Raw genomic sequence first — 26,515 nt, forward strand, 5'->3', positions numbered from 1 at the left:
GCCATTCTCAGGGTGGACTTTATGCTACTTTGCTTCACTGGCTAGGCCCCAGGATAGCCTTTGTCCCCTGGATAACCATGAGCTCTTGGCTCTAATGTGGTAGATTTCTCTCATATCATGCATTTGCCTTTTCTTCTTCTCATCTTAGATAACTGCATCGTGTGTGTGTGTGTGTGTGTGTGTGTGTGTGTGTGTGTGTGCCAATACTGGGGGTAGAATTGAGGGCCAGTGTGTTTCACTTATCTTTTTCACTCAGTGCTACTGTAAACTTCCCTTTCCACTCTATGCTGCTCAAATTACAATGAGCTTATGACTTATTTGTCTGCCATTGCTGCCTTAGAGTCTCAGTATTCATCTCTCAGTCTCTTGATTGGCTAGGATTACAAGGAAGAGCCATGACCACCTGGCTTCAAAGTGTGTGGGTCCCCTGCTTCACCTGCCCCCTAAAGCTCAACATTTTTCACAGTACCCTAGAGCCTTTTACTGTACTTTTTCTTGCCACTCCTAGAGCTTGATCTCAGCACCTGATCACTGCCCTTGGGCTTCTTTTGCTCAAGGCTAGCATTCTAACAGTTGAGCCACTGGGTGATTCCTGGCTTTTTCAGTGTATGTGGTAACAAGGAATTGAACTCAGGGCTTCATGCATGCTAGGCAAGCACTCTACCACTTGCTCATGCTCCAGGCGCTGTTTTCTCCCATTTTTGAAAAGTATTTTCTAAGTAGTATTTAGAACCCAACCTTAGAAATTAAGTCTTATAACACGGCTCCATGATTCTTCTAAAAGACAAAATGACCTTTCCTTTTTTCTTCCTACTCTTGGACTCTGTTGGTTCTGATGTCTTTAATCCTCCCATGCACAATTCAAGTGCAACTTTTCTCCACCCTCAATCCAATTTCTTCTTTCAAGTTTAACTTTTGAGTCCAAACTCTATCCAAAATGAAGCCCAACTTTGCAATATCATAAAACTCAAATGGGTTCTTTATTAGTCATATATTAAATTTCATTACATTTAATCGTTCAGGTTTATTAAGTTTTGGATATATTGTAGTAATATTATTCTACCAACATCTATGCATTTATATCAATATACTATATGCCTATATAAATGTTCATATTTATCTTTGTATATATATACATATATATTTTTATATATATATGGGAAAACATGTGGTACCCACAATCGCAGCAACTCTTACACTGTGTAGCCATAGTAGTGAGACACTTCCATATCTCTTTGCCTCTGAACAAAAAACTGCAGTTTCCCCAAAGCAGTGTATTGGGCAGCATTCTCACGCTCTTGCTGGGCCCGCCTTTTCATGGCTTCACGCTCTGGCCTTTGCTCCTTGGTGATGGGATTTGATACTACAGGGCCAGGAATATCGGGTTTCCTCCATGGAATTGGTTGGCGGCTGAAATCTTGGAGTAGGTACTGGTTATGAGGCTTAGGCGGTGAACGGAACTCGTTCCCAGCAGTGGAAACAGGCTTGTGCTGGACAGAAGCGCTGGATGAGGTTGAGTGGGGTTCAGGCCTAGCAACAGCAGACTGAGATACACTAGGCTGGGGAGCATTGGCCGATCCCTGTGTGTATGTATTGGTTACACTTGGCTGAGATGCTTTGGTGGAACCTCTGAGACTCGTGTTGGCAGAAGCTGGTTGAGACAGGCTGACTGCGGTAGGTTGAGCCGTGGTAGGATGAGGCCGTGCAGGGTATGGTACAGTGGGCCTCCTGGAGGCCAGAGACTGTGGCCTGTGAGGAACGGGTCGAGCCTGAGGCTTCTCTGGGGTTAGAAAAGGCAAAGGAACCAACTTGACCTTGCCAGGGGGAGGCAGCTCATCCTGGGATGGGGATGGACACTGGCTTTCACTCCTTTCCCTTTTCTTGACTTGAATGTTTCTAGGGCCTTTACCCTCATGTGGAATATCCAGCCATGATTTCATGGCAGAGTCTCGTGTGCCGCTTGCAGTTTTCTTCTCATTCTTCTTTCCTAGGGCATGAAAAACCTGCACTGACTCCCACATCTGCACGCCTAGGTTGGTTCGAGGTCTTTTGAAGGTCTCTTGGCTAAGCTCAGGGTGGCTTCTCTTGTGCTTCATCTTGGGAATGCTTGCCTTCTCTTCTGCTTTCAGTTTGTTCCCTGACTGCTTGGTTTCTTCACATTTCTTGGGATTGCTTCCCCTGATCCTTTTGGGCTCATTCTGCCCATGGCTCTTTGTTTTGCTCACCCTGCTGGATGCAGGCTTTGGGGTCTGGGCTGTGTTCAGGGAAGCCTTGTCACTGGCTGGGGTGCTACACTCAGTTTCCTCTTCCTTCAGCAGGCCCTGTGGCTGCAGCTGCTGGCCTTTGGCCTCGGGAGTTCCATCCACACTTTCCAAGGCGTCGTGCTTGTTCTTGGACACTTGATCAGTGGAATACTTGGTGACCACAGAGTTTTCCTGCAGCAGAATCTCATTGATGGTGTCTGTATCTTTGATATGGGTTATAGTAGAAATATTGGATTGCTGAAAATCTGTGAAGGAGGTGAAAATCTGGTTAAAATGAATGTCTTGACCATCACAGTGATATCTTTTAGCTACCCACTGTCACATTCCATTCCATTTGTCTCAAGACTCAGAGTATCCAAATTGGCCTTGTTCCATGTAGACTTCTGTCTTGGCCCTAAGGTTAATGTCGACCTGCAGCTGCTAAATGTCAGGTGGAGCATCCTGACTTTCTGTTAGTTTCTCAAAGGCAACCAGAGGCTTTCAAACCTTGCTTTCAATTTCATCCTAATGCTTATTCTCTGTGTCTGGATTTGCTGGAGGCAAGACCAAGGTACTAGGAATGTTTACTACTGGATTGATATTGGAATGTCTCCAAAGTCAGGTGACACATGTTTCTCTCAAGGACTTCAACATTTATGCTTGTAGGACTTGGGTTGTCTGCAGTTTGTGACTGGCAAAATTTATGATTCTAGAAAGTTGTGATTCTAGAAAAGTGTATGCATTGCCAGGGAAGTTTCTACTGATGTAAAGAAATCACAGCAGAAATCAGTCCCTGGTAAGTAACATGCTCCATTTATGCACCAATGATTTAAGGGCATTGTCATCACTGAGCAAGGTGTTTCTAGCAGCTAGTTTTAAGCACCATGGACAGGATCGTGAGTTGGAAGATCGTGATAGCTACTCTATGTAAAACTTGTGCTAATTCATTTTCATTATTTCTTTTCGCTTTTCCTCTATAGAATTGTTGTCAGTGAAATAAAAATGAAAGAAGTTTTAAAAGTAGGAAATGATTTGGACATCATGTATGGGTCAGAAGTAAAGTAGTTCCTTACTGTGTTCTTGACTCTGGGTTCAAACAACAAAAAACCCAGCTTTATAAAGTGTCATCTATTTATATAGTTGTCGATTATTGCCAGTGTCCTGTAAGTAAAATAGGTGTTGATTCTCACCCTGATCTGAGAGAACGGCAAGTGAGGGGCAGTCAGGGAGGGGAGGACAGGTTTAGCATGTTTTGAGTGCATTTCTGAGAGTTGAGTGTGTGTGCATGTGCATGTGTGTGTGAGGGAGAGACGGGGAGAATAGAGAGCTAGAGAATGTGATCATGCACTGGATGCTTCTGGGACTTGAACTCAGCCTTTTTTCTTTTGCTGCTTGACTTTTTCTTAGGCCTGATGTATTCTCGCTTTTTTTAGGCATCTATTGTCTGCATTTGGGAACTGACAATGAGATGTTGAAAACACTTTGCAGGCTGACTTTGAAATTTGTTCCTCAGCTCTCAGGCTCCTGATTAGCTAGGCCACAGGCATGATTCAGTGGTGCTCAGCTCCAGGGTGGAATTCCTGCCCATGAAATATGCAAAATATATATTCTCACCTGCTTCCTTTGGGCAGGTTCTCTGCACACAGTAAAGCAAGTTTATCTGCTATTATCAAAACTAATGTTTGACATATTTTCCAATGAAAGGAAAGAACTTGAACAAGAAGGGGATTAATTAGGGAGAATGGATTGTGAGGACAATGTAGACCATGGCCTCACTGAGTGTGCTTTGGGTGGCATCTAAGAGCAGCACAGCCATATTTCCTCACTTATGTATTTACTTAATTATCCAGTGCAATTAGTGGCAGCACTGAGGTTTGAAGCAGTCAGTGCTCCACCACTGGAGCCATACCCTTGGCCCTCTGCCTCATGGCAGAAATTGGAGGTCTCCTTGTGAGTGTGGTGGGTGAGACTGAGGATTTAGACTATATTTGTGGAGTAGTGGAGACTCTATGCAGATACAGGTCAGCCCCTCCTTTTTGTGCTGCTAATCCTGTTCCTTTCTGTTGTCTGTGCTTACCTTGAACATTGGTTTCTGGGTGGTGTTGAGCAGACACAGAGTAGTAGATTCCAGAAGTGGAGACTGGTGGTGGGACATTTGCGGGCTGAACCTCTTGGAGCATCATCACGATTTCTGGCTGAGGAGCAAAGACCCTGCTCCCTGTATAGGACACAGAGCCATATGATTGCAGGCAGGGACCAGGTTCTCCAGATAATAGAGGGCCCACTGTGCTTTGGTTATAGTAGTAAATTTGGTTGTTTCGTTGGCAGGGAAGTAACAAGCTACTACTCTCTTGTTGTGGAATGTGAGATAACGTCCCCTGAACCAGGCTGGCAGACAGCGATGGATACAGAGGGACTATGGCATTTGCATCCGCATATCGAGATGTCATAGTCATTGAAGGGACTGCTGTGCCCTGGTCAATGAGAGTCAATGTGAAGTCTCCCAGTGCAGAGGACTTTTTATTGTGTCCTGTGTACTCCCATTCAAAAGCACTGGCACAGGAGGAGGCTGCAGTGGAGATGTGGCTCTGGCCAGTAACCCCTGACAGCATGGGTGTGCTGGAATGTTGGCAAAGACCCGTGAGTGGCTGCAAAGAGGTGCCAGAGGTTGATGGCAGTGGCCATGCTGAAGTGAAGGCTGGGGTGGAGACTGTGGAGATGTTGCAGCTGTTGCCTGTTAGAGAAGTGGCATCGTTCTCCACAGGAAGAGGAAGCTGTAGTGAGTTTGCAGCTCCAAGTAAAGATGGATGCTGGAAATTGTCTGCAAGAAGCAAGGGGTGGTTAAAAAATGGATAAGGTTGCCCAACTCTCACTGTTTTGGAGGAACAGCATATTGGAAGCTGGCTGTGACTGACTGGGAATGCTCTCATTCCAATAGCCACCCACATTCTTCTGATGAACTTTGCAAAGAGGTTCAACAGGAGACACCAAGTGGTTCCTGTGCTGTTTCCTAGGCAGAAGCAGGCTTCTCCTTCTTGTCCTGACTTTCCCTGAGTCACTCCTAACTGTGTCCTAGCATGTGAGCCTTTTGAATCTCAGGTATCCTCAGTGTACTTGTTAGATCACCCATTCAAGAGCAGGAAACCTAGGGGCAGAGGCCAGCCTGATTGGCTCAAATACTTCTTTTGAATTACTATGAGCACCGTGTTCCAAAGGGTGAGCAGGTGAAGAATGCCCAGAAATCAGGAGAACTTGAACTTCCTATAAGCCAGTGGATGTTGTTCTTGAGAAAATAGTTTGCATTTTTCTTGTTATTGTGTAACCTTATAGAAATCTCTGGCCATTTTTAGTGCTTACTTAAAACACAGACCAGAAGATAAGTAAAGAATACAATGACCACCTCAGAGTTCCCAATATACTTTTTGTAGGAAACCTGAAACCCTCTGCTCTGTTGGGTGGCTCACTCCGGTAATCCTAGCTACTCAGGAGGCTGAGATCTGAGGATTAGGGTTCAAAATCAGCTGGAGCACAAAAAGACCTGAGACTCTTATTTCCAATTAAGCTCCAGAAAACAGGAACTGGGACTTGGCTCTAGGGTAGGATGGTAGCTCTGAGCTGAAGAGCTGAGGGATTCTCCCAGGCCCTTGTCAAAACCCATGACCCACACAAAAGAAGAAAAGGAAGGGGCCAGGAGTTTGGCCTAGTGGTTGAAGTGCTTGCCTAGCATGCATGAAGACCCGAGTTCGATTCCTTGGTACCACATACACAGAAAAAAGCTAGAAGTGGTGTTGAGGCTCAAGTGGTAGAGCTCTAGCCTTGAGAAAGTCCAAGGACAGTGCTCAGGCCCTGAGCTCAAGCCCAGGACTGGCAAAAAAAAAAGAAGACTGAGACGTTCTGAACTTCAAGTCACTCATCAATGATATATTATACATGCTGAAAACAATGATATCAGTAATAATATTGAATAATGAATGTAAGTGACATATTATACATGACTGATATGGAACAAAATAGAAAGACATTAAAGCTAATTTGGATGTATGTCAAATATTCATTATAGTATACTTACCAATAAATAAAGTGATCTTATTACATATGCAATGTTGTGAAAACAAACATTTTCTCATCTATTTCAGACAAAAACCATCACAGGATTAGAAAGTGGTTTTGAATTATATGTGTGTGTATGTGTGCGTGTGTGTGTGTGCGTGTGTGTGTGTGCGTGTGCATGTGTGTGTGCGCGTTTTGTATTCTGGGAGTTGAACTGAAGTTGGTATAGGTGTAATGTGTGTGGAAGCAGAAAAATGCATTAAATGTAAATATTCAAGCAGTCACGCTTTGTTTTTGCTAGTCCTGTTCTTGAGCTCAGGGCCTGAGCACTGTCCTTGGACTTTCTCAAGGCCAGAGCTCTACTACTAGAGCCTCAGCACCACTTCTAGCTGTTTTCTATGTGTGTGATACCAAGGAATTGATCCTGCATCTTCATGCATGCTAGGCAAGCACTCTACCACTAGGCCAAACTCCCAGCCCCCATGCTGTTTTTAAATACAGATTTTATTCTTATACTTCTGCATGTGAAATGTTTGAAATTATACTTTCAAGATAAAATTCTGGAAAGGACTATTTTGGACAATAGGGCCTAATATGTTCTATGTAACTGTTGTATCATGTTTACAAGGTGAAAGTTTTCAGAGCTCAGAGGCTCAGAATTTCTATTTTCTGGTCTTTCTCAGCTTGTGGAAGCTGTTGAATTTCCTTAGCGAAAGCTTTCTTTCTCCACTTAAAGGCATACCACTCCAATCTGTTCTTATATCGCTCATCTCTCATTCTTCTCCCTGGATTGACAATAGTGAATCTTCCTCTTCATGAACATGGATAACTCTTCATTTATTCGACTGCTCCTTTGATTTTCTCACCAAAGCTTGGTAATTTTCAGCATGTACATCTTACACCTATGTTTTGTAATTATTCTAAGTATCTCATAATTTTGGTAGTATAAATGGCACTCTCAATTCAATTTCCAGTTGCTTTTTGAGAATGATTAATCATTGTCTTCTGACCCTATATCCTGGATGTTAGGTAACTTGTTTTTTTTTTAAATCATCCCTCATGCCATATACATGGTCATAATTGACATAGATCAATATTTTTGAATGTGCAGGAGACCTAGTATCCCTAGCACATGGGATAGTGTGGTTAGACAATCACTTTTTTTTTTTGCCTGTCCTGGGCTTGAGCTCAGGGCCTCGGCACTGTCCTTGGACTTTCTCAAGGTTAGAGCTCTACCACTTGAGCCTCAGGACCACTTCTGACTTTGTTGTTTTTTTTTTCCAATGTATGTGGTACCAAAGAATCGAACCTGGCTTTTTCGTGCATGCGAGGGAAACACTCTACCAGTAGGCCAAACTCCTAGTCCCAGACAATCACTTTTGTCAGGACATTAATACCAGATTGGACAATATAGCACAAATGTAGAAAAGAAAAAATCAGAACAAAGAAAGACAAACCAAAATGATTTCTCTAAATATCATACCTCAATGTAAAGATATTAATTGTTCTAGCTGGGTATTTAAATCAACTTAGTATAAATAGCAGCATCAAAAAATCTTTAAAAACCGTTTGAAATGGGAATTAATGCACCATCTATCTGGCAAATATCATGTAACCCTTATATAACAGTAAAAATATATATATATATATATATAAACGTTTGAAAACCAATCTGAGAAAAATATTGATACAAATGTAAAATAAACACTTAGAATTCTATCATTATCATCATTATTTACAGCTTTTAGTTGAAACCTGCTTCTGATACAAATTAGAATACTTTATTAAAAAATGCATGTTCAGCTCTCATGATTCAAGGCTGTGATCCTAACTACTGGAGCTTGAGGTTTGAAAATTATTATTTCAAGCCAGTCCTTCCCATAAAGTCTGTAGGACTCTTATTAACGGTTAAATAACAAAACCTGGAATTGGAGACCTGATGAGTTGTAGAGCTCTACCTATAAGCTAAAAAGCTCAGAGACAGTGTCAAGCTTGGAGTTTAAATCTTGGTATTCATACAAACACACACACACACACACACACACACACACACACACACACACACACACACACACACTTCCATGAAGTCTAAATATAAGAATGAAAAGTAATGTTGAAATATATTACAGAACCTTCTGTGTAATCCCTTTCAAGAAATATTCCTTAAAATAATTTGGAATACATATCTAAAATGTTTACATTGGAAACTGTCAAGGCTCAGTAGCTCCCTTCTCTAATCCTATTTGGGAAACAGTCTGCTGGACAGTGGTTTGAGATCCATCTAGGCTGGTTACTGAACACCTCATCTCAATCAAATAAGCCCTCTGTTAGTAGATCATGACTGTGGCCCAAGGTACAAGAGAGTCCTTCCTAGGTGGTAGGATCATGGTTCAAGGTTTGCCTGACCTAAAATTTCATATCTTCAAGAAAAACCTAGCTAAAACAAAGAAAGCTAAAGGAGTGGCTGGCACCTGTGCCGGCCCTAAGTTAGTCAGGTTGACAAAAGGCTCGTTCAAAGCATCATCTGTATTCACAGTCAACGAGAAAAAAAACAAACACATAACAAACCTAAAGCAGGAACCAGCTAAAAGTGACATCTCAGAAACTGCTTTTAATGATTCTCTGTTTTAACCTTAGTTGGCTTTTGGTCCATCAATGTGGCTAACACTAACTTCATTTTGCCTGGCTCTGGTTAGATTGCCCTCGGTTTTCTGTGTGTGGATTTAAAAATGTTTGATCCTCTTCAACATTCTATTGAAACCACCGCTGTTTTCTTGAGAATGTCTCCATGCTCTTCATGTCTTTGGCTCTGTCTTATTTCTCATCACCTTCTTCATCTTTTCTTCACCTCTAGTTCCTGGTGAACCTTTCCTTCTAGATCATCTGCCTCGTTCTAGTCCCGTCATCCCCTCTCTCTTCCTGTTTTTCTCTTTACCTTGTCTGAGCAGAAATATGGAAACACACACTATGCTTAAATTTACTACATTTGATATAAACGTAACTATATAGACATCAAAACCTATGACTCTAGAGACATAATGTTTTATTTCATAAATTAATATGTTTCTATGACATATAATCCGTTAGCCTAGTTTTGATTAAGTTCTAAATACTAAGTCCCAGTGATTGTAAATAGAGATTCCCTCCTGGAACACTTGTTGGTTAAACTTGTCATTGAAAATATGATGTAAAAATCAATGTTAATAAATTCTCCAATTAAAAAAATTTTACTACATTTGAAATACCAAAGTGGAACTAATTTTTAGAGGATACTGTTACAAATGAAGTATCTTGGTATAGGGATTTCAACACGACTAGGTTTCCTTCTCCATTAGTTTGTTTAAAATTGACTCTCTGAAGAAATCTGTAGCTTCATTCTCCATTCATAAATGTCATTAAAAATACAGTGCTGGAGGCCCGGGAGTTTGGCCTAATAGTAGAGTGCTTGCCTAGCATGCATGAAGACCTGGGATCGATTCCTCGGTACCCCACATACATAGCAAAAATCTGGAAGTGGTGCTGAGGCTCAAGTGGTAGACTGCTAGCCTTGAGAAAGTCCAAGGACAGTGCTCAAGCCCTGAGCTCAAGCCCAAGACGGGCAAAAAAATACAGTGCTGGAAAACAAAGCTATCACAAGATAAACAATTCATTTTCTTCATGTTGCAGACAAAGCAACAGATTTTTGTCACAAAGTAAATCATGTGGCTAAGTCATATATACCTAGTAAACATCACAGCCCAACATTTCTAATTCAATACTTGAAGCTGTTTTGATTCTACTATTAAATTTAGGGAGCAGGGGAGTCTAATGAAAACTCTAAATCCCTTTTTCTTCTTACCTGACATACTGAGACAATGGGTAATATCAACTGGAGAAACAAGGGATGAAGAATGACACTAGAGGATGTGTGCGTAGCTGAAGCTAAAGAGCAAGAGTGTGTCCAGTACGGAGCTCACTGGACACTGGTCACTAGCGATGATCCAAATATACGCCTGGACGATGCCATGGAAACCCCAAGATTCTACCAAGTAGTGATAGGTTCAGTGGGAGAATGATGTCATTACTCAGGCAGTTGAAAGGCCTGGAGTAGCCAATCACAAGATCAGAATCTGAACCAGAAGCTGGGTTTGGGTAGAGAATGGCAGGAGAGCTCTAGTAGCTCTTTAATGCTTGATCTTTGGTGACTTGAGGTCCTGCAAGACAGACAGGAAATCCCCTTTCGTCTACGTTCTTATATTGAGGACATCACCTCAGTGTTTCTCACCAATGTTCATTAATAGTTATTTTTAATTTGCTTATTTTGCTTTCTATATTATCTGATAATTACATATTGCATATATAGTTCACATGTTTGAGGGATAAGGAAAGGGACTTTGAGATTGAAAACTTCATTGTTCTGAAACCGTTTAGTTGAGCCATTTGAATTTTCAAATAGTAGAAGCAGAATGAAAGAGCTTTTACCTAGTTGAAGAGTAGTGTTGATGATACCTTGTAGAGGATGATGTCATCTAGGGCACTTGCTTTCTAGTTTCTTGCCCCTGAAATCCTTATTCTGGGTTGTTCTAGCCATGTTGGACTTGGATCCCTCTTTATATTTCTCTTGTTCACTTAGGAACTGGTTCTTGGAAAACCTATTAGGTTTTGCATTCTTTTTTATTTCATTTTAAAACTTAATTTACTTTATTCTTATTGTAGTGGTGGTATACAGAGGTATTGCAATTGCACAAGTCAGGTAATAAGTATATTTCCATTTATACAGTATCTTCCATTCCCTCATGCTCTCCCAGTCCCTCTTGTCTCTATCCACAAGTTATGTAGCTCACTTTCGTTGGTGTCCAGTGGGCTCCACTGCTCTGTTTTTGTCATTTTACCCTTGAGTTCTGTACACCTCCCAAACCCTTCTGAAGAGGTATACTTGAATACACCATACATAAGGTAAAGAAGACAGATCATCAAAAATTAAAAACTAAACAAAAGAAAGGGGGAAAAAGGATGTTTCTTCCCTCCACCTTTTGGAGTTCATTTCTGAATTTTATATGAATAAAAAGAGGCACATGGGCTTTGCATTTTTGTTTCTCTCCTAATGGTGCCCTCTTTTGTTCTCAATGTTTGTGATTATCTAGAATCCTTTCTAATTTATATCCCAATGCATTTTAGATCTCATTTTTGCACATCCAAAAGAACATGCACGATTTGTGTCTCTGAGTTTGGCTTAGCTCACCTAACATGATTTGTTCTAGTTCTATTTCCTTGCAGATGATATTACTTTATTCTTCCTAATGGCTGTGTAAAATTCCATTGTGTATAGGTACCACATAGTTTGGATCCACTCATCTATTGTGGGGCATCTGAGTTGCTCTATATCTTGCCTATTATGAATAGCGAAGCAATAAAAACGGTCTGTGTTTAGTTTTTTTGAGGAACCTCATACTGCTGTTCAGAGAGGTTGTACTCCTTTACATTCCCACCAATATGTAGAAGAGTTACTTTCCCCCCAAGATTTCCAACAATATTTGCAGTTCAAATTCACAATGTTGGACAATCTGACAGGGGTGAGATGGAACTTCAGAGTTGTTTTAATTTGCGTTTCCTTTATGGCCAGGGTTGATGAGCATTTCCTCAAGTGTATCTTTGCCATTCTCACCTCTTCTGAGAAATCTCTACTTAGCTCCCTTGCCCATTAAGTGATTGCTTTATAAGGTTTGGTAGGGGTTGGTTTCTTAAGCTCTTTGCGTATATTGGATATGAGGACTTTGATATATGGCTTGAAAAGGAAGATCTTTTCCCAGCAATCCTTTTTTTTTTTGCCAGTTCTTTCGCTTGAACTCAGGGTCTGGGCACCATCCATGGGCTTCTTTTTCTTAAAGCTAGCACTCTATCACTTGAGCCACAGCACCCCTTTTGGCTATTTCTGTTTATATGGTACTGAGGAATCCAACTCAGGGTTTCATGCATGTGTGGCAAGCACTGTACCACTAAGCCACATTCCAGTCTACTTGTAGTTTTTGAATGGCTGATTGGAGATAAGAATCTCACAAGGACTTTTTTTTTGGCCAGTCCTGGGGCTTGAAGTCAGGGCCTGAGCTTTCTCAAGGCTAGAGCTCTACCACTTGAGCCACAGCACCAGTTCTGTCTTTTCTACATATGTGGTACCGAGGAATCAAACCCAGGTCTTCGTGCATGCTAGGCAAGCACTCTACCATAGGCCAAACTCCAGGCCCCACCCAGCAATTCTTTTTTTTAATTTTTTATTGTAATTAATAAAAATTTTACATGATATTTGCCAGATAGAAGGTGCATTAATTCACATACATTGATACCCTTTCACATGTCTTGGTACCCATTACCCTCCTCCCCACCCCCCACCCGTGTGGTTCCCCCCCCACCAATTCTTTTATAGTTTATTTTTTTTTCTGGATTCTGTGCCTTGAGCTTTTTTGATCAAGGCTGTGCTCTATTGCTTAAGCCATAGTACCACTTCTGGCTCGTGGCTTAACTGTACATAAGAGTCTTGTCACAGACTTTCTTAACTGGGATGGCTTTGAACTGTGGTCTTCCTGAGTAGCTATGATTACAGGCATGAGCCCCTAGTACACCACGAGTTGTGCATTCTCATACTCATAGATGTCAACTCCTAGAGATACAGGTCTCTTTTTTGCATAGCCCTGATACTTTGAAAAGTAGTCTCTGCCCATTAGAAGCAAATACTAAAGAAATGGAATACACAGAGGAAGGCAGACTTCTGTCTGACTTAAAAGGCTTTTATTGTAAAGATGATATACATAGGGGGTACAGTTACTTAAGTCAGGTAACGAGTACATTTCCTTTTGAACAATGTTACCGCCTCCCTCATTCTCCCCCGGGTTTGCCTTCTCCCCACTTGAAGTTATATCGTTCATTTCCAACATAGTGTCTAGTCCGTGTCACTGCTAAATTGGCTTACCCTTTATCTCACCATTTCTGTGCTTCTTCCAGTGATAGCCAGACCAGTCCCCACAATTTGTGTCAGAAGAAAAGGAATGAATATGGAGTCCAAGATAAAAAGGATGTCATTCTAGTTGAAATTAACTGGTTTTACTTAACATGAAACTATCAAGCATATTCTGGAGCAAGGCTCCTATTGCAAACTCTACATAGTAATCTATTGGTTTGTGTACTTATAGTTGCTGAGAAACATTGCACGGAAAACCAACTAGCGTTACCTTTCTACAATTGTGATGATTATTTCTATGTCAAGATGACTTTACTCCTGCCTAGGTAAATCAGTACTGTCCATGGTAATAACTGGCTCAACCTCATGAGGCTTGCCCTCACGAGCCTACATCTCCAGCCCAGCTTCTGTGATATTCCCCAAGTCTCTGCATGTTTTCTGTATTGGGTAGACAGCATATGAGTAGGCCATCTGTTCAGATTGTTAGCAGAGTCCACAGCTACTGTAGAGGCATATACACAAGACACATTTATTATAGAAACAATCTTTGTTTTCATTCTTGTGTATATTTTTATTCTCTTTAAATAGTTGTACAAAGGCAGTATCAACCATCCATTTCCCATCAAGAGCTCCAGAAATCAAACCAATGGCTTAGTGATTGTCTGTTTTAAGAAGATGGAGTCATAGGATGTTCATTTGGGATGTTCATGTGCGACATGATGTGTGGGACATCACAGACCAGCATTCCACATTTTGTCTTGAAAGTAGCGAAAGAGCCAGGTGCTGGTGGCTCATGTCTGTAATCCTAGCTACTGAAGAGGCTGAGATCAGAGGATCACAGTTTCAAAGAAGCCTGGGTACCATAGTCGAGGAGACTGTTATCTCCAATTCAACACCAGAAAACTGGAATGGCACTGTGGCTCAGAGACAATGCCCAAGGCCTGTGTTCAAACCCCTGGATCAAAAAAAAAAAAATCAAATAGCAAATTCCCATTGGGTATGATCCAACTAAGGCTGTGCTGTATTGATGAAATCTACTCTCTTAGATACTATAGTTACAATACCTGGTCATGTGAGACATTCCACCAATGCTGGTTTAAAGGATGGGGGATCCATGAGTGATGGTATTTATTTATTTATTTATTTATGAGCCAGTCCTGTAGACTGAGCTCAGGGCCTTAGCACTGTCTTTGGGCTTTCTCAAGGCTGAAGCTCTAGCACTTGAGCCACAGCACCACTTCTCCCGTTTTCTATGTATGTGGTACCAAGATATCAAACCCGGGTCTTTGTGCTTGCTAGGGAAGCACTCTACTGCTAGGGCAAACTCCAGACCTGGTCCATGAGCATTTTTGTTCATGATCAGACCTCTACTGAAACTGCAACTCTCATTTGTGATTAACTAGAGATAAGAGCCCAAGGGGCTTTCATGCCCAAGCTGATTTCCAACCCCAATCCTCTGATCTCAGCTTCCTGACTTGCAAGAGTTAGAAGCAGAAATCTTTTCATTTGGTTGGCGGGAAAGATTTGTTAATAATTTAATGTGAAGTATAAATGTGCTCAATTGTAAGTTGCAAACCAATATGATATTAGGGATTTCTTTTCACTTTCATGTTTATTGAAGTTTTAGAATCAGGGAAGTTTTTCATAATTGTCAATGTTTGTTGTAACATTGCCACCTTGACAATGTCAAAGGTACTGATCAGTTTCTTTTGTGCCGTTATATATACATTTGTTCATTTCTTTTCATCTCTCTTTTTTTTTCTTTGCCAGTCCTCGACTTGATTTCAGGGCCTGAGCACTGTCCTTGGACTTTCTCAAGGCTAGAGCTCTACCACTTGAGCCTCAGCACCACTTCCACCTTTTTTCATGTATGTGGTACCGAGGAATCGAACCTGGGTCTTTGTGCATGCTGGGCAAGCACTCTACCACTAGGCCAAACTCCTGGTCCTCTTTTCATCTCTTTTTTTTTGAAATTTAAACATTTTTACTGTTAGGGTGATTTACAGAGGGGTTACAATCAGATAAATCAGTTAATGAGTACATTGCCTTTTAAACAGAATTATCTGCTCCCTCATTATCTCCCAGTTTTTCCCCTTTCCTCTTCCCTGCCCCTGCCAGGTTATATAGTTCATTTCCAACAGTGGCTAGTGAGTCTCACTGCTGATGGTTTAGCCTTTGTCCCTTTGCTTTCCCTTCTCCTCCCCAAATCAAATGAACGTATATAAAGACAAAGGGTACATACATTTAAAAAATAGTGACAAAAGAGAATATACCAAGGAGAAAAAAGAAAGAAAAAAAGAAAGAATTGCAAACAGTACAATAAAAAATCTCTTGATTCCATTTCTTAGAGTTCATTTTGATCCTAGAGAACGTTCTATGATCATACGTACATAGCTATTGAGCCCTTGTGATCCTCTCCTAAGAACAGCTTCCGGTCCATTATATGATGAGTTGTCTCTGTCCCAGTGTAGCCAGGTGGCCTGTGGGCTCCATCCCTGATGTTTACGTTCCTCCTAGAGGTACTTGGATAGCTCCAGGGCTCAGATATGACCACCACTGCAGCCACTGCTGTTGTGACTGCTGGCACAATCACTGTATGTGGATACCGAATTCTGTCTTCTTATGCAAGCAGTTTATAATTTTCTTCTTTGGTATAAATCTCTGTATAAACAATAGCTACGTTGGAGTGACTGTCTAGATGTGAAAAGCTTGATGGGACCCTCAAGTTCTGCTTCCTCAGGGGACTTAGTTGGGTCAGTTATCCATCTGCCATCTTCTCCAAAATTCAACGTTTTAAAATCAATTTATTCAATTGTAACGTCTTTGTGAAAATGACTAGTAGGAAAAATGATACACATTCAGGTGTGTAAAAGTAGGGAGGTACTGGTGAACCATTCTAATAATCCTCAGGAAGCTGGGACCCGAGGATAATGGTAGAAGTAGATATGGATCAAGTGACTGTGCATTGGCCTCAAGTATGAGTAAAAAACAATGCAATATAGACTACATTTGGTTTCATTCTGAAAATGTACTATTGTGCCTCTGACTAGTGTACGTCTAAATGGTGTGATGAATTATATTTCAGGAAAGTTTTTTGTTTTATTGTGTGGGTCCTGTGGTTTGAACTCAGGGTCTGAGCACTCCCTCTGAGCTTTTTTGGCTTAAAGCCAGGTCTCAACCATATCAGCCAGAGCTCTTCTTTTGGCTTTTTAATGGTAAATTAGAAATAAGTGTCACACAAAATTATGTCACAGGAATGATCATTCCTGCATAGGCTGTCTTTGAAGAGCAATCCTCAGTCCGCAGCCTCTGCGCTAGCTAGGAATACAGGCACGAGCCAAGGGCTCAAGAAATGGTTTTCAGCAAAATTTAGTAAGCTTCCTACAATGATCCTCCACCCTGTGTCCTTCTACTCGGTTCTCCTTTCCTGTCCTCTCAGTCGCCATCGCCCACTCCCCATCCAGCTGTGCCTCTTGTGGCCTCTGAAGTGGAACACAGGGCCCTGCAGCTTGACTGCAGTGACTCATTGCTGTGCCTGTGCAAATGCCTGTCTCCCTGGGGTTCTCCTGGAATAGACACTAGGAGCAGATTTTGCTTGTGCTGGTCCTTTGCAGCGAGTGGTGTGGGAACCAGCAAGGCAAGAAGGAGCAGTACAGGACACATTTAGTGTTTTGTCTACTTCACATATTTGATCTTGTCCACCCATTAACTCCAGATCCTCAGTTGGGAAATTTAGGTTGGAAATCTAGGTGCACTTGCATTCTCTTAGGAATTCAGACACTCAGGCCTCCATTGGAGGCCTCGACCTTTGAATTTAATGTGATCCCAGCCCACAGCTGAACCTCACAAATCAAGTGGACCAGTGATACTAGCCCTGTGTGTTTAGTGATTAATTGAAGTATTATAGCACATCTTGCTGCCCTGAATAATTAAATGGGTACTGAATAAATAAATAAATGATCCTAAATGATGAGGCCATTCTCAGGGTGGACTTTATGCTACTTTGCTTCACTGGCTAGGCCCCAGGATAGCCTTTGTCCCCTGGATAACCATGAGCTCTTGGCTCTAATGTGGTAGATTTCTCTCATATCATGCATTTGCCTTTTCTTCTTCTCATCTTAGATAACTGCATCGTGTGTGTGTGTGTGTGTGTGTGTGTGTGTGTGTGTGTGTGTGTGTGTGCCAATACTGGGGGTAGAATTGAGGGCCAGTGTGTTTCACTTATCTTTTTCACTCAGTGCTACTGTAAACTTCCCTTTCCACTCTATGCTGCTCAAATTACAATGAGCTTATGACTTATTTGTCTGCCATTGCTGCCTTAGAGTCTCAGTATTCATCTCTCAGTCTCTTGATTGGCTAGGATTACAAGGAAGAGCCATGACCACCTGGCTTCAAAGTGTGTGGGTCCCCTGCTTCACCTGCCCCCTAAAGCTCAACATTTTTCACAGTACCCTAGAGCCTTTTACTGTACTTTTTCTTGCCACTCCTAGAGCTTGATCTCAGCACCTGATCACTGCCCTTGGGCTTCTTTTGCTCAAGGCTAGCATTCTAACAGTTGAGCCACTGGGTGATTCCTGGCTTTTTCAGTGTATGTGGTAACAAGGAATTGAACTCAGGGCTTCATGCATGCTAGGCAAGCACTCTACCACTTGCTCATGCTCCAGGCGCTGTTTTCTCCCATTTTTGAAAAGTATTTTCTAAGTAGTATTTAGAACCCAACCTTAGAAATTAAGTCTTATAACACGGCTCCATGATTCTTCTAAAAGACAAAATGACCTTTCCTTTTTTCTTCCTACTCTTGGACTCTGTTGGTTCTGATGTCTTTAATCCTCCCATGCACAATTCAAGTGCAACTTTTCTCCACCCTCAATCCAATTTCTTCTTTCAAGTTTAACTTTTGAGTCCAAACTCTATCCAAAATGAAGCCAAACTTTGCAATATCATAAAACTCAAATGGGTTCTTTATTAGTCATATATTAAATTTCATTACATTTAATCGTTCAGGTTTATTAAGTTTTGGATATATTGTAGTAATATTATTCTACCAACATCTATGCATTTATATCAATATACTATATGCCTATATAAATGTTCATATTTATCTTTGTATATATATATACATATATATTTTTATATGTATGGGAAAACATGTGGTACCCACAATCGCAGCAACTCTTACACTGTGTAGCCATAGTAGTGAGACACTTCCATATCTCTTTGCCTCTGAACAAAAAACTGCAGTTTCCCCAAAGCAGTGTATTGGGCAGCATTCTCACGCTCTTGCTGGGCCCGCCTTTTCATGGCTTCACGCTCTGGCCTTTGCTCCTTGGTGATGGGATTTGATACTACAGGGCCAGGAATATCGGGTTTCCTCCATGGAATTGGTTGGCGGCTGAAATCTTGGAGTAGGTACTGGTTATGAGGCTTAGGCGGTGAACGGAACTCGTTCCCAGCAGTGGAAACAGGCTTGTGCTGGACAGAAGCGCTGGATGAGGTTGAGTGGGGTTCAGGCCTAGCAACAGCAGACTGAGATACACTAGGCTGGGGAGCATTGGCCGATCCCTGTGTGTATGTATTGGTTACACTTGGCTGAGATGCTTTGGTGGAACCTCTGAGACTCGTGTTGGCAGAAGCTGGTTGAGACAGGCTGACTGCGGTAGGTTGAGCCGTGGTAGGATGAGGCCGTGCAGGGTATGGTACAGTGGGCCTCCTGGAGGCCAGAGACTGTGGCCTGTGAGGAACGGGTCGAGCCTGAGGCTTCTCTGGGGTTAGAAAAGGCAAAGGAACCAACTTGACCTTGCCAGGGGGAGGCAGCTCATCCTGGGATGGGGATGGACACTGGCTTTCACTCCTTTCCCTTTTCTTGACTTGAATGTTTCTAGGGCCTTTACCCTCATGTGGAATATCCAGCCATGATTTCATGGCAGAGTCTCGTGTGCCGCTTGCAGTTTTCTTCTCATTCTTCTTTCCTAGGGCATGAAAAACCTGCACTGACTCCCACATCTGCACGCCTAGGTTGGTTCGAGGTCTTTTGAAGGTCTCTTGGCTAAGCTCAGGGTGGCTTCTCTTGTGCTTCATCTTGGGAATGCTTGCCTTCTCTTCTGCTTTCAGTTTGTTCCCTGACTGCTTGGTTTCTTCACATTTCTTGGGATTGCTTCCCCTGATCCTTTTGGGCTCATTCTGCCCATGGCTCTTTGTTTTGCTCACCCTGCTGGATGCAGGCTTTGGGGTCTGGGCTGTGTTCAGGGAAGCCTTGTCACTGGCTGGGGTGCTACACTCAGTTTCCTCTTCCTTCAGCAGGCCCTGTGGCTGCAGCTGCTGGCCTTTGGCCTCGGGAGTTCCATCCACACTTTCCAAGGCGTCGTGCTTGTTCTTGGACACTTGATCAGTGGAATACTTGGTGACCACAGAGTTTTCCTGCAGCAGAATCTCATTGATGGTGTCTGTATCTTTGATATGGGTTATAGTAGAAATATTGGATTGCTGAAAATCTGTGAAGGAGGTGAAAATCTGGTTAAAATGAATGTCTTGACCATCACAGTGATATCTGTTAGCTACCCACTGTCACATTCCATTCCGTTTGTCTCAAGACTCAGAGTATCCAAATTGGCCTTGTTCCATGTAGACTTCTGTCTTGGCCCTAAGGTTAATGTCGACCTGCAGCTGCTAAATGTCAGGTGGAGCATCCTGACTTTCTGTTAGTTTCTCAAAGGCAACCAGAGGCTTTCAAACCTTGCTTTCAATTTCATCCTAATGCTTATTCTCTGTGTCTGGATTTGCTGGAGGCAAGACCAAGGTACTAGGAATGTTTACTACTGGATTGATATTGGAATGTCTCCAAAGTCAGGTGACACATGTTTCTCTCAAGGACTTCAACATTTATGCTTGTAGGACTTGGGTTGTCTGCAGTTTGTGACTGGCAAAATTTATGATTCTAGAAAGTTGTGATTCTAGAAAAGTGTATGCATTGCCAGGGAAGTTTCTACTGATGTAAAGAAATCACAGCAGAAATCAGTCCCTGGTAAGTAAGATGCTCCATTTATGCACCAATGATTTAAGGGCATTGTCATCACTGAGCAAGGTGTTTCTAGCAGCTAGTTTTAAGCACCATGGACAGGATCGTGAGTTGGAAGATCGTGATAGCTACTCTATGTAAAACTTGTGCTAATTCATTTTCATTATTTCTTTTCCCTTTTCCTCTATAGAATTGTTGTCAGTGAAATAAAAATGAAAGAAGTTTTAAAAGTAGGAAATGATTTGGACATCATGTATGGGTCAGAAGTAAAGTAGTTCCTTACTGTGTTCTTGACTCTGGGTTCAAACAACAAAAAACCCAGCTTTATAAAGTGTCATCTATTTATATAGTTGTCGATTATTGCCAGTGTCCTGTAAGTAAAATAGGTGTTGATTCTCACCCTGATCTGAGAGAACGGCAAGTGAGGGGCAGTCAGGGAGGGGAGGACAGGTTTAGCATGTTTTGAGTGCATTTCTGAGAGTTGAGTGTGTGTGCATGTGCATGTGTGTGTGAGGGAGAGACGGGGAGAATAGAGAGCTAGAGAATGTGATCATGCACTGGATGCTTCTGGGACTTGAACTCAGCCTTTTTTCTTTTGCTGCTTGACTTTTTCTTAGGCCTGATGTATTCTCGCTTTTTTTAGGCATCTATTGTCTGCATTTGGGAACTGACAATGAGATGTTGAAAACACTTTGCAGGCTGACTTTGAAATTTGTTCCTCAGCTCTCAGGCTCCTGATTAGCTAGGCCACAGGCATGATTCAGTGGTGCTCAGCTCCAGGGTGGAATTCCTGCCCATGAAATATGCAAAATATATATTCTCACCTGCTTCCTTTGGGCAGGTTCTCTGCACACAGTAAAGCAAGTTTATCTGCTATTATCAAAACTAATGTTTGACATATTTTCCAATGAAAGCAAAGAACTCGAACAAGAAGGGGATTAATTAGGGAGAATGGATTGTGAGGACAATGTAGACCATGGCCTCACTGAGTGTGCTTTGGGTGGCATCTAAGAGCAGCACAGCCATATTTCCTCACTTATGTATTTACTTAATTATCCAGTGCAATTAGTGGCAGCACTGAGGTTTGAAGCCGTCAGTGCTCCACCACTGGAGCCATACCCTTGGCCCTCTGCCTCATGGCAGAAATTGGAGGTCTCCTTGTGAGTGTGGTGGGTGAGACTGAGGATTTAGACTATATTTGTGGAGTAGTGGAGACTCTATGCAGATGCAGGTCAGCCCCTCCTTTTTGTGCTGCTAATCCTGTTCCTTTCTGTTGTCTGTGCTTACCTTGAACATTGGTTTCTGGGTGGTGTTGAGCAGACACAGAGTAGTAGATTCCAGAAGTGGAGACTGGTGGTGGGACATTTGCGGGCTGAACCTCTTGGAGCATCATCACGATTTCTGGCTGAGGAGCAAAGACCCTGCTCCCTGTATAGGACACAGAGCCATATGATTGCAGGCAGGGACCAGGTTCTCCAGATAATAGAGGGCCCACTGTGCTTTGGTTATAGTAGTAAATTTGGTTGTTTCGTTGGCAGGGAAGTAACAAGCTACTACTCTCTTGTTGTGCAACGTGAGATAACGTCCCCTGAACCAGGCTGGCAGACAGCGATGGATACAGAGGGACTATGGCATTTGCATCCACATATCGAGATGTCATAGTCATTGAAGGGACTGCTGTGCCCTGGTCAATGAGAGTCAATGTGAAGTCTCCCAGTGCAGAGGACTTTTTATTGTGTCTTGTGTACTCCCATTCAAAAGCACTGGCACAGGAGGAGGCTGCAGTGGAGATGTGGCTCTGGCCAGTAACCCCTGACAGCATGGGTGTGCTGGAATGTTGGCAAAGACCCGTGAGTGGCTGCAAAGAGGTGCCAGAGGTTGATGGCAGTGGCCATGCTGAAGTGAAGGCTGGGGTGGAGACTGTGGAGATGTTGCAGCTGTTGCCTGTTAGAGAAGTGGCATCGTTCTCCACAGGAAGAGGAAGCTGTAGTGAGTTTGCAGCTCCAAGTAAAGATGGATGCTGGAAATTGTCTGCAAGAAGCAAGGGGTGGTTAAAAAATGGATAAGGTTGCCCAACTCTCACTGTTTTGGAGGAACAGCATATTGGAAGCTGGCTGTGACTGACTGGGAATGCTCTCATTCCAATAGCCACCCACATTCTTCTGATGAACTTGGCAAAGAGGTTCAACAGGAGACACCAAGTGGTTCCTGTGCTGTTTCCTAGGCAGAAGCAGGCTTCTCCTTCTTGTCCTGACTTTCCCTGAGTCACTCCTAACTGTGTCCTAGCATGTGAGCCTTTTGAATCTCAGGTATCCTCAGTGTACTTGTTAGATCACCCATTCAAGAGCAGGAAACCTAGGGGCAGAGGCCAGCCTGATTGGCTCAAATACTTCTTTTGAATTACTATGAGCACCGTGTTCCAAAGGGTGAGCAGGTGAAGAATGCCCAGAAATCAGGAGAACTTGAACTTCCTATAAGCCAGTGGATGTTGTTCTTGAGAAAATAGTTTGCATTTTTCTTGTTATTGTGTAACCTTATAGAAATCTCTGGCCATTTTTAGTGCTTACTTAAAACACAGACCAGAAGATAAGTAAAGAATACAATGACCACCTCAGAGTTCCCAATATACTTTTTGTAGGAAACCTGAAACCCTCTGCTCTGTTGGGTGGCTCACTCCGGTAATCCTAGCTACTCAGGAGGCTGAGATCTGAGGATTAGGGTTCAAAATCAGCTGGAGCACAAAAAGACCTGAGACTCTTATTTCCAATTAAGCTCCAGAAAACGGGAACTGGGACTTGGCTCTAGGGTAGGATGGTAGCTCTGAGCTGAAGAGCTGAGGGATTCTCCCAGGCCCTTGTCAAAACCCATGACCCACACAAAAGAAGAAAAGGAAGGGGCCAGGAGTTTGGCCTAGTGGTTGAAGTGCTTGCCTAGCATGCATGAAGACCCGGGTTCGATTCCTTGGTACCACATACACAGAAAAAAGCTAGAAGTGGTGTTGAGGCTCAAGTGGTAGAGCTCTAGCCTTGAGAAAGTCCAAGGACAGTGCTCAGGCCCTGAGCTCAAGCCCAGGACTGGCAAAAAAAAAAGAAGACTGAGACGTTCTGAACTTCAAGTCACTCATCAATGATATATTATACATGCTGAAAACAATGATATCAGTAATAATATTGAATAATGAATGTAAGTGACATATTATACATGACTGATATGGAACAAAATAGAAAGACATTAAAGCTAATTTGGATGTATGTCAAATATTCATTATAGTATACTTACCAATAAATAAAGTGATCTTATTACATATGCAATGTTGTGAAAACAAACATTTTCTCATCTATTTCAGACAAAAACCATCACAGGATTAGAAAGTGGTTTTGAATTATATGTGTGTGTGTGTGTGTGCGCGTGTGTGTGTGTGTGTGCGTGTGCATGTGTGTGTGCGTGTGTGTGTGTGTGCGTGTTGTGTATTCTGGGAGTTGAACTGAAGTTGGTATAGGTGTAATGTGTGTGGAAGCAGAAAAATGCATTAAATGTAAATATTCAAGCAGTCATGCTTTGTTTTTGCTAGTCCTGTTCTTGAGCTCAGGGCCTGAGCACTGTCCTTGGACTTTCTCAAGGCCAGAGCTCTACTACTAGAACCTCAGCACCACTTCTAGCTTTTTTCTATGTGTGTGATACCAAGGAATTGATCCTGCATCTTCATGCATGCTAGGCAAGCACTCTACCACTAGGCCAAACTCCCAGCCCCCATGCTGTTTTTAAATACAGATTTTATTCTTATACTTCTGCATGTGAAATGTTTGAAATTATACTTTCAAGATAAAATTCTGGAAAGGACTATTTTGGACAATAGGGCCTAATATGTTCTATGTAACTGTTGTATCATGTTTACAAGGTGAAAGTTTTCGGAGCTCAGAGGCTCAGAATTTCTATTTTCTGGTCTTTCTCAGCTTGTGGAAGCTGTTGAATTTCCTTAGCGAAAGCTTTCTTTCTCCACTTAAAGGCATACCCCTCCAATCTGTTCTTATATCGCTCATCTCTCATTCTTCTCCCTGGATTGACAATAGTGAATCTTCCTTTTCATGAACATGGATAACTCTTCATTTATTCGACTGCTCCTTTGATTTTCTCACCAAAGCTTGGTAATTTTCAGCATGTACATCTTACACATATCTTTTGTAATTATTCTAAGTATCTCTTAATTTTGGTAGTATAAATGGCACTCTCAATTCAATTTCCAGTTGCTTTTTGAGAATGATTAATCATTGTCTTCTGACCCTATATCCTGGACGTTAGGTAACTTGTTTTTTTTTTTTACATCATCCCTCATGCCATATACATGGTCATAATTGACATAGATCAATATTTTTGAATGTGCAGGAGACCTAGTATCCCTAGCACATGGCATAGTGTGGTTAGACAATCACTTTTTTTTTTTGCCTGTCCTGGGCTTGAGCTCAGGGCCTCGGCACTGTCCTTGGACTTTCTCAAGGTTAGAGCTCTACCACTTGAGCCTCAGGACCACTTCTGACTTTGTTGTTTTTTTTTTTTCCAATGTATGTGGTACCAAAGAATCGAACCTGGCTTTTTCGTGCATGCGAGGCAAACACTCTACCAGTAGGCCAAACTCCTAGTCCCAGACAATCACTTTTGTCAGGACATTAATACCAGATTGGACAATATAGCACAAATGTAGAAAAGAAAAAATCAGAACAAAGAAAGACAAACCAAAATGATTTCTCTAAATATCATACCTCAATGTAAAGATATTAATTGTTCTAGCTGGGTATTTAAATCAACTTAGTATAAATAGCAGCATCAAAAAATCTTTAAAAACCGTTTGAAATGGGAATTAATGCACCATCTATCTGGCAAATATCATGTAACCCTTATATAACAGTAAAAAAAAATATATATATATATATAAACGTTTGAAAACCAATCTGAGAAAAATATTGATACAAATGTAAAATAAACACTTAGAATTCTATCATTATCATCATAATTTACAGCTTTTAGTTGAAACCTGCTTCTGATACAAATTAGAATACTTTATTAAAAAATGCATGTTCAGCTCTCATGACTCAAGGCTGTAATCCTAACTACTGGAGCTTGAGGTTTGAAAATTATTATTTCAAGCCAGTCCTTCCCATAAAGTCTGTAGGACTCTTATTAACGGTTAAATATCAAAACCTGGAATTGGAGACCTGATGAGTTGTAGAGCTCTACCTATAAGCTAAAAAGCTCAGAGACAGTGTCAAGCTTGGAGTTTAAACCTTGGTATTCATACAAACACACACACACACACACACACACACACACACACACACACACTCACTTCCATGTAGTCTAAATATAAGAATGAAAAGTAATGTTGAAATATATTACAGAACCTTCTGTGTAATCCCTCTCAAGAAATGTTCCTTAAAATAATTTAGAATACATATCTAAAATGTTTACATTGCAAACTGTCAAGGCTCAGTAGCTCCCTTCTCTAATCCTATTTGGGAAACAGTCTGCTGGACAGTGGTTTGAGATCCATCTAGGCTGGTTACTGAACACCTCATCTCAATCAAATAAGCCCTCTGTTAGTAGATCATGACTGTGGCCCAAGGTACAAGAGAGTCCTTCCTAGGTGGTAGGATCATGGTTCAAGGTTTGCCTGACCTAAAATTTCATATCTTCAAAAAAAAACCTAGCTAAAACAAAGAAAGCTAAAGGAGTGGCTGGCACCTGTGCCGGCCCTAAGTTAGTCAGGTTGACAAAAGGCTCGTTCAAAGCATCATCTGTATTCACAGTCAACTAGAAAAAAAAAAAAACACATAACAAACCTAAAGCAGGAACCAGCTAAAAGTGACATCTCAGAAACTGCTTTTAATGATTCTCTGTTTTAACCTTAGTTGGCTTTTGGTCCATCAATGTGGCTAACACTAACTTCATTTTGCCTGGCTCTGGTTAGATTGCCCTCGGTTTTCTGTGTGTGGATTTAAAAATGTTTGATCCTCTTCAACATTCTATTGAAACCACCGCTGTTTTCTTGAGAATGTCTCCATGCTCTTCATGTCTTTGGCTCTGTCTTATTTCTCATCACCTTCTTCATCTTTTCTTCACCTCTAGTTCCTGGTGAACCTTTCCTTCTAGATCATCTGCCTCGTTCTAGTCCCGTCATCCCCTCTCTCTTCCTGTTTTTCTCTTTACCTTGTCTGAGCAGAAATATGGAAACACACACTATGCTTAAATTTACTACATTTGATATAAACGTAACTATATAGA

General features: G+C 41.8%; 1 protein-coding gene and 1 long non-coding RNA gene across 2 annotated transcripts in view; one reads left to right on the forward strand and one right to left on the reverse strand.

Annotated features, from left to right (window-relative positions):
• Positions 1-26,515, forward strand: part of LOC150060537 (uncharacterized) — a 491,819-nt gene that overhangs the window by 211,429 nt on the left and 253,875 nt on the right. The gene's annotated exons all lie outside the window — the stretch shown is intronic.
• Positions 1,194-16,670, reverse strand: LOC150060546 (uncharacterized protein C2orf78-like). Its single transcript, XM_090336246.1, is given in 5 exon segments — positions 1,194-2,528; positions 4,328-5,064; positions 10,132-10,185; positions 10,188-10,214; positions 16,610-16,670. Coding segments are annotated over 5 exon segments (2,214 nt in total).

Source organism: Megascapheus bottae, chromosome 7, assembly GCF_031878675.1.
Source record: "Megascapheus bottae isolate mThoBot1 chromosome 7, mThoBot2.hap1, whole genome shotgun sequence".
Classification (NCBI taxonomy): domain Eukaryota; kingdom Metazoa; phylum Chordata; class Mammalia; order Rodentia; family Geomyidae; genus Megascapheus; species Megascapheus bottae.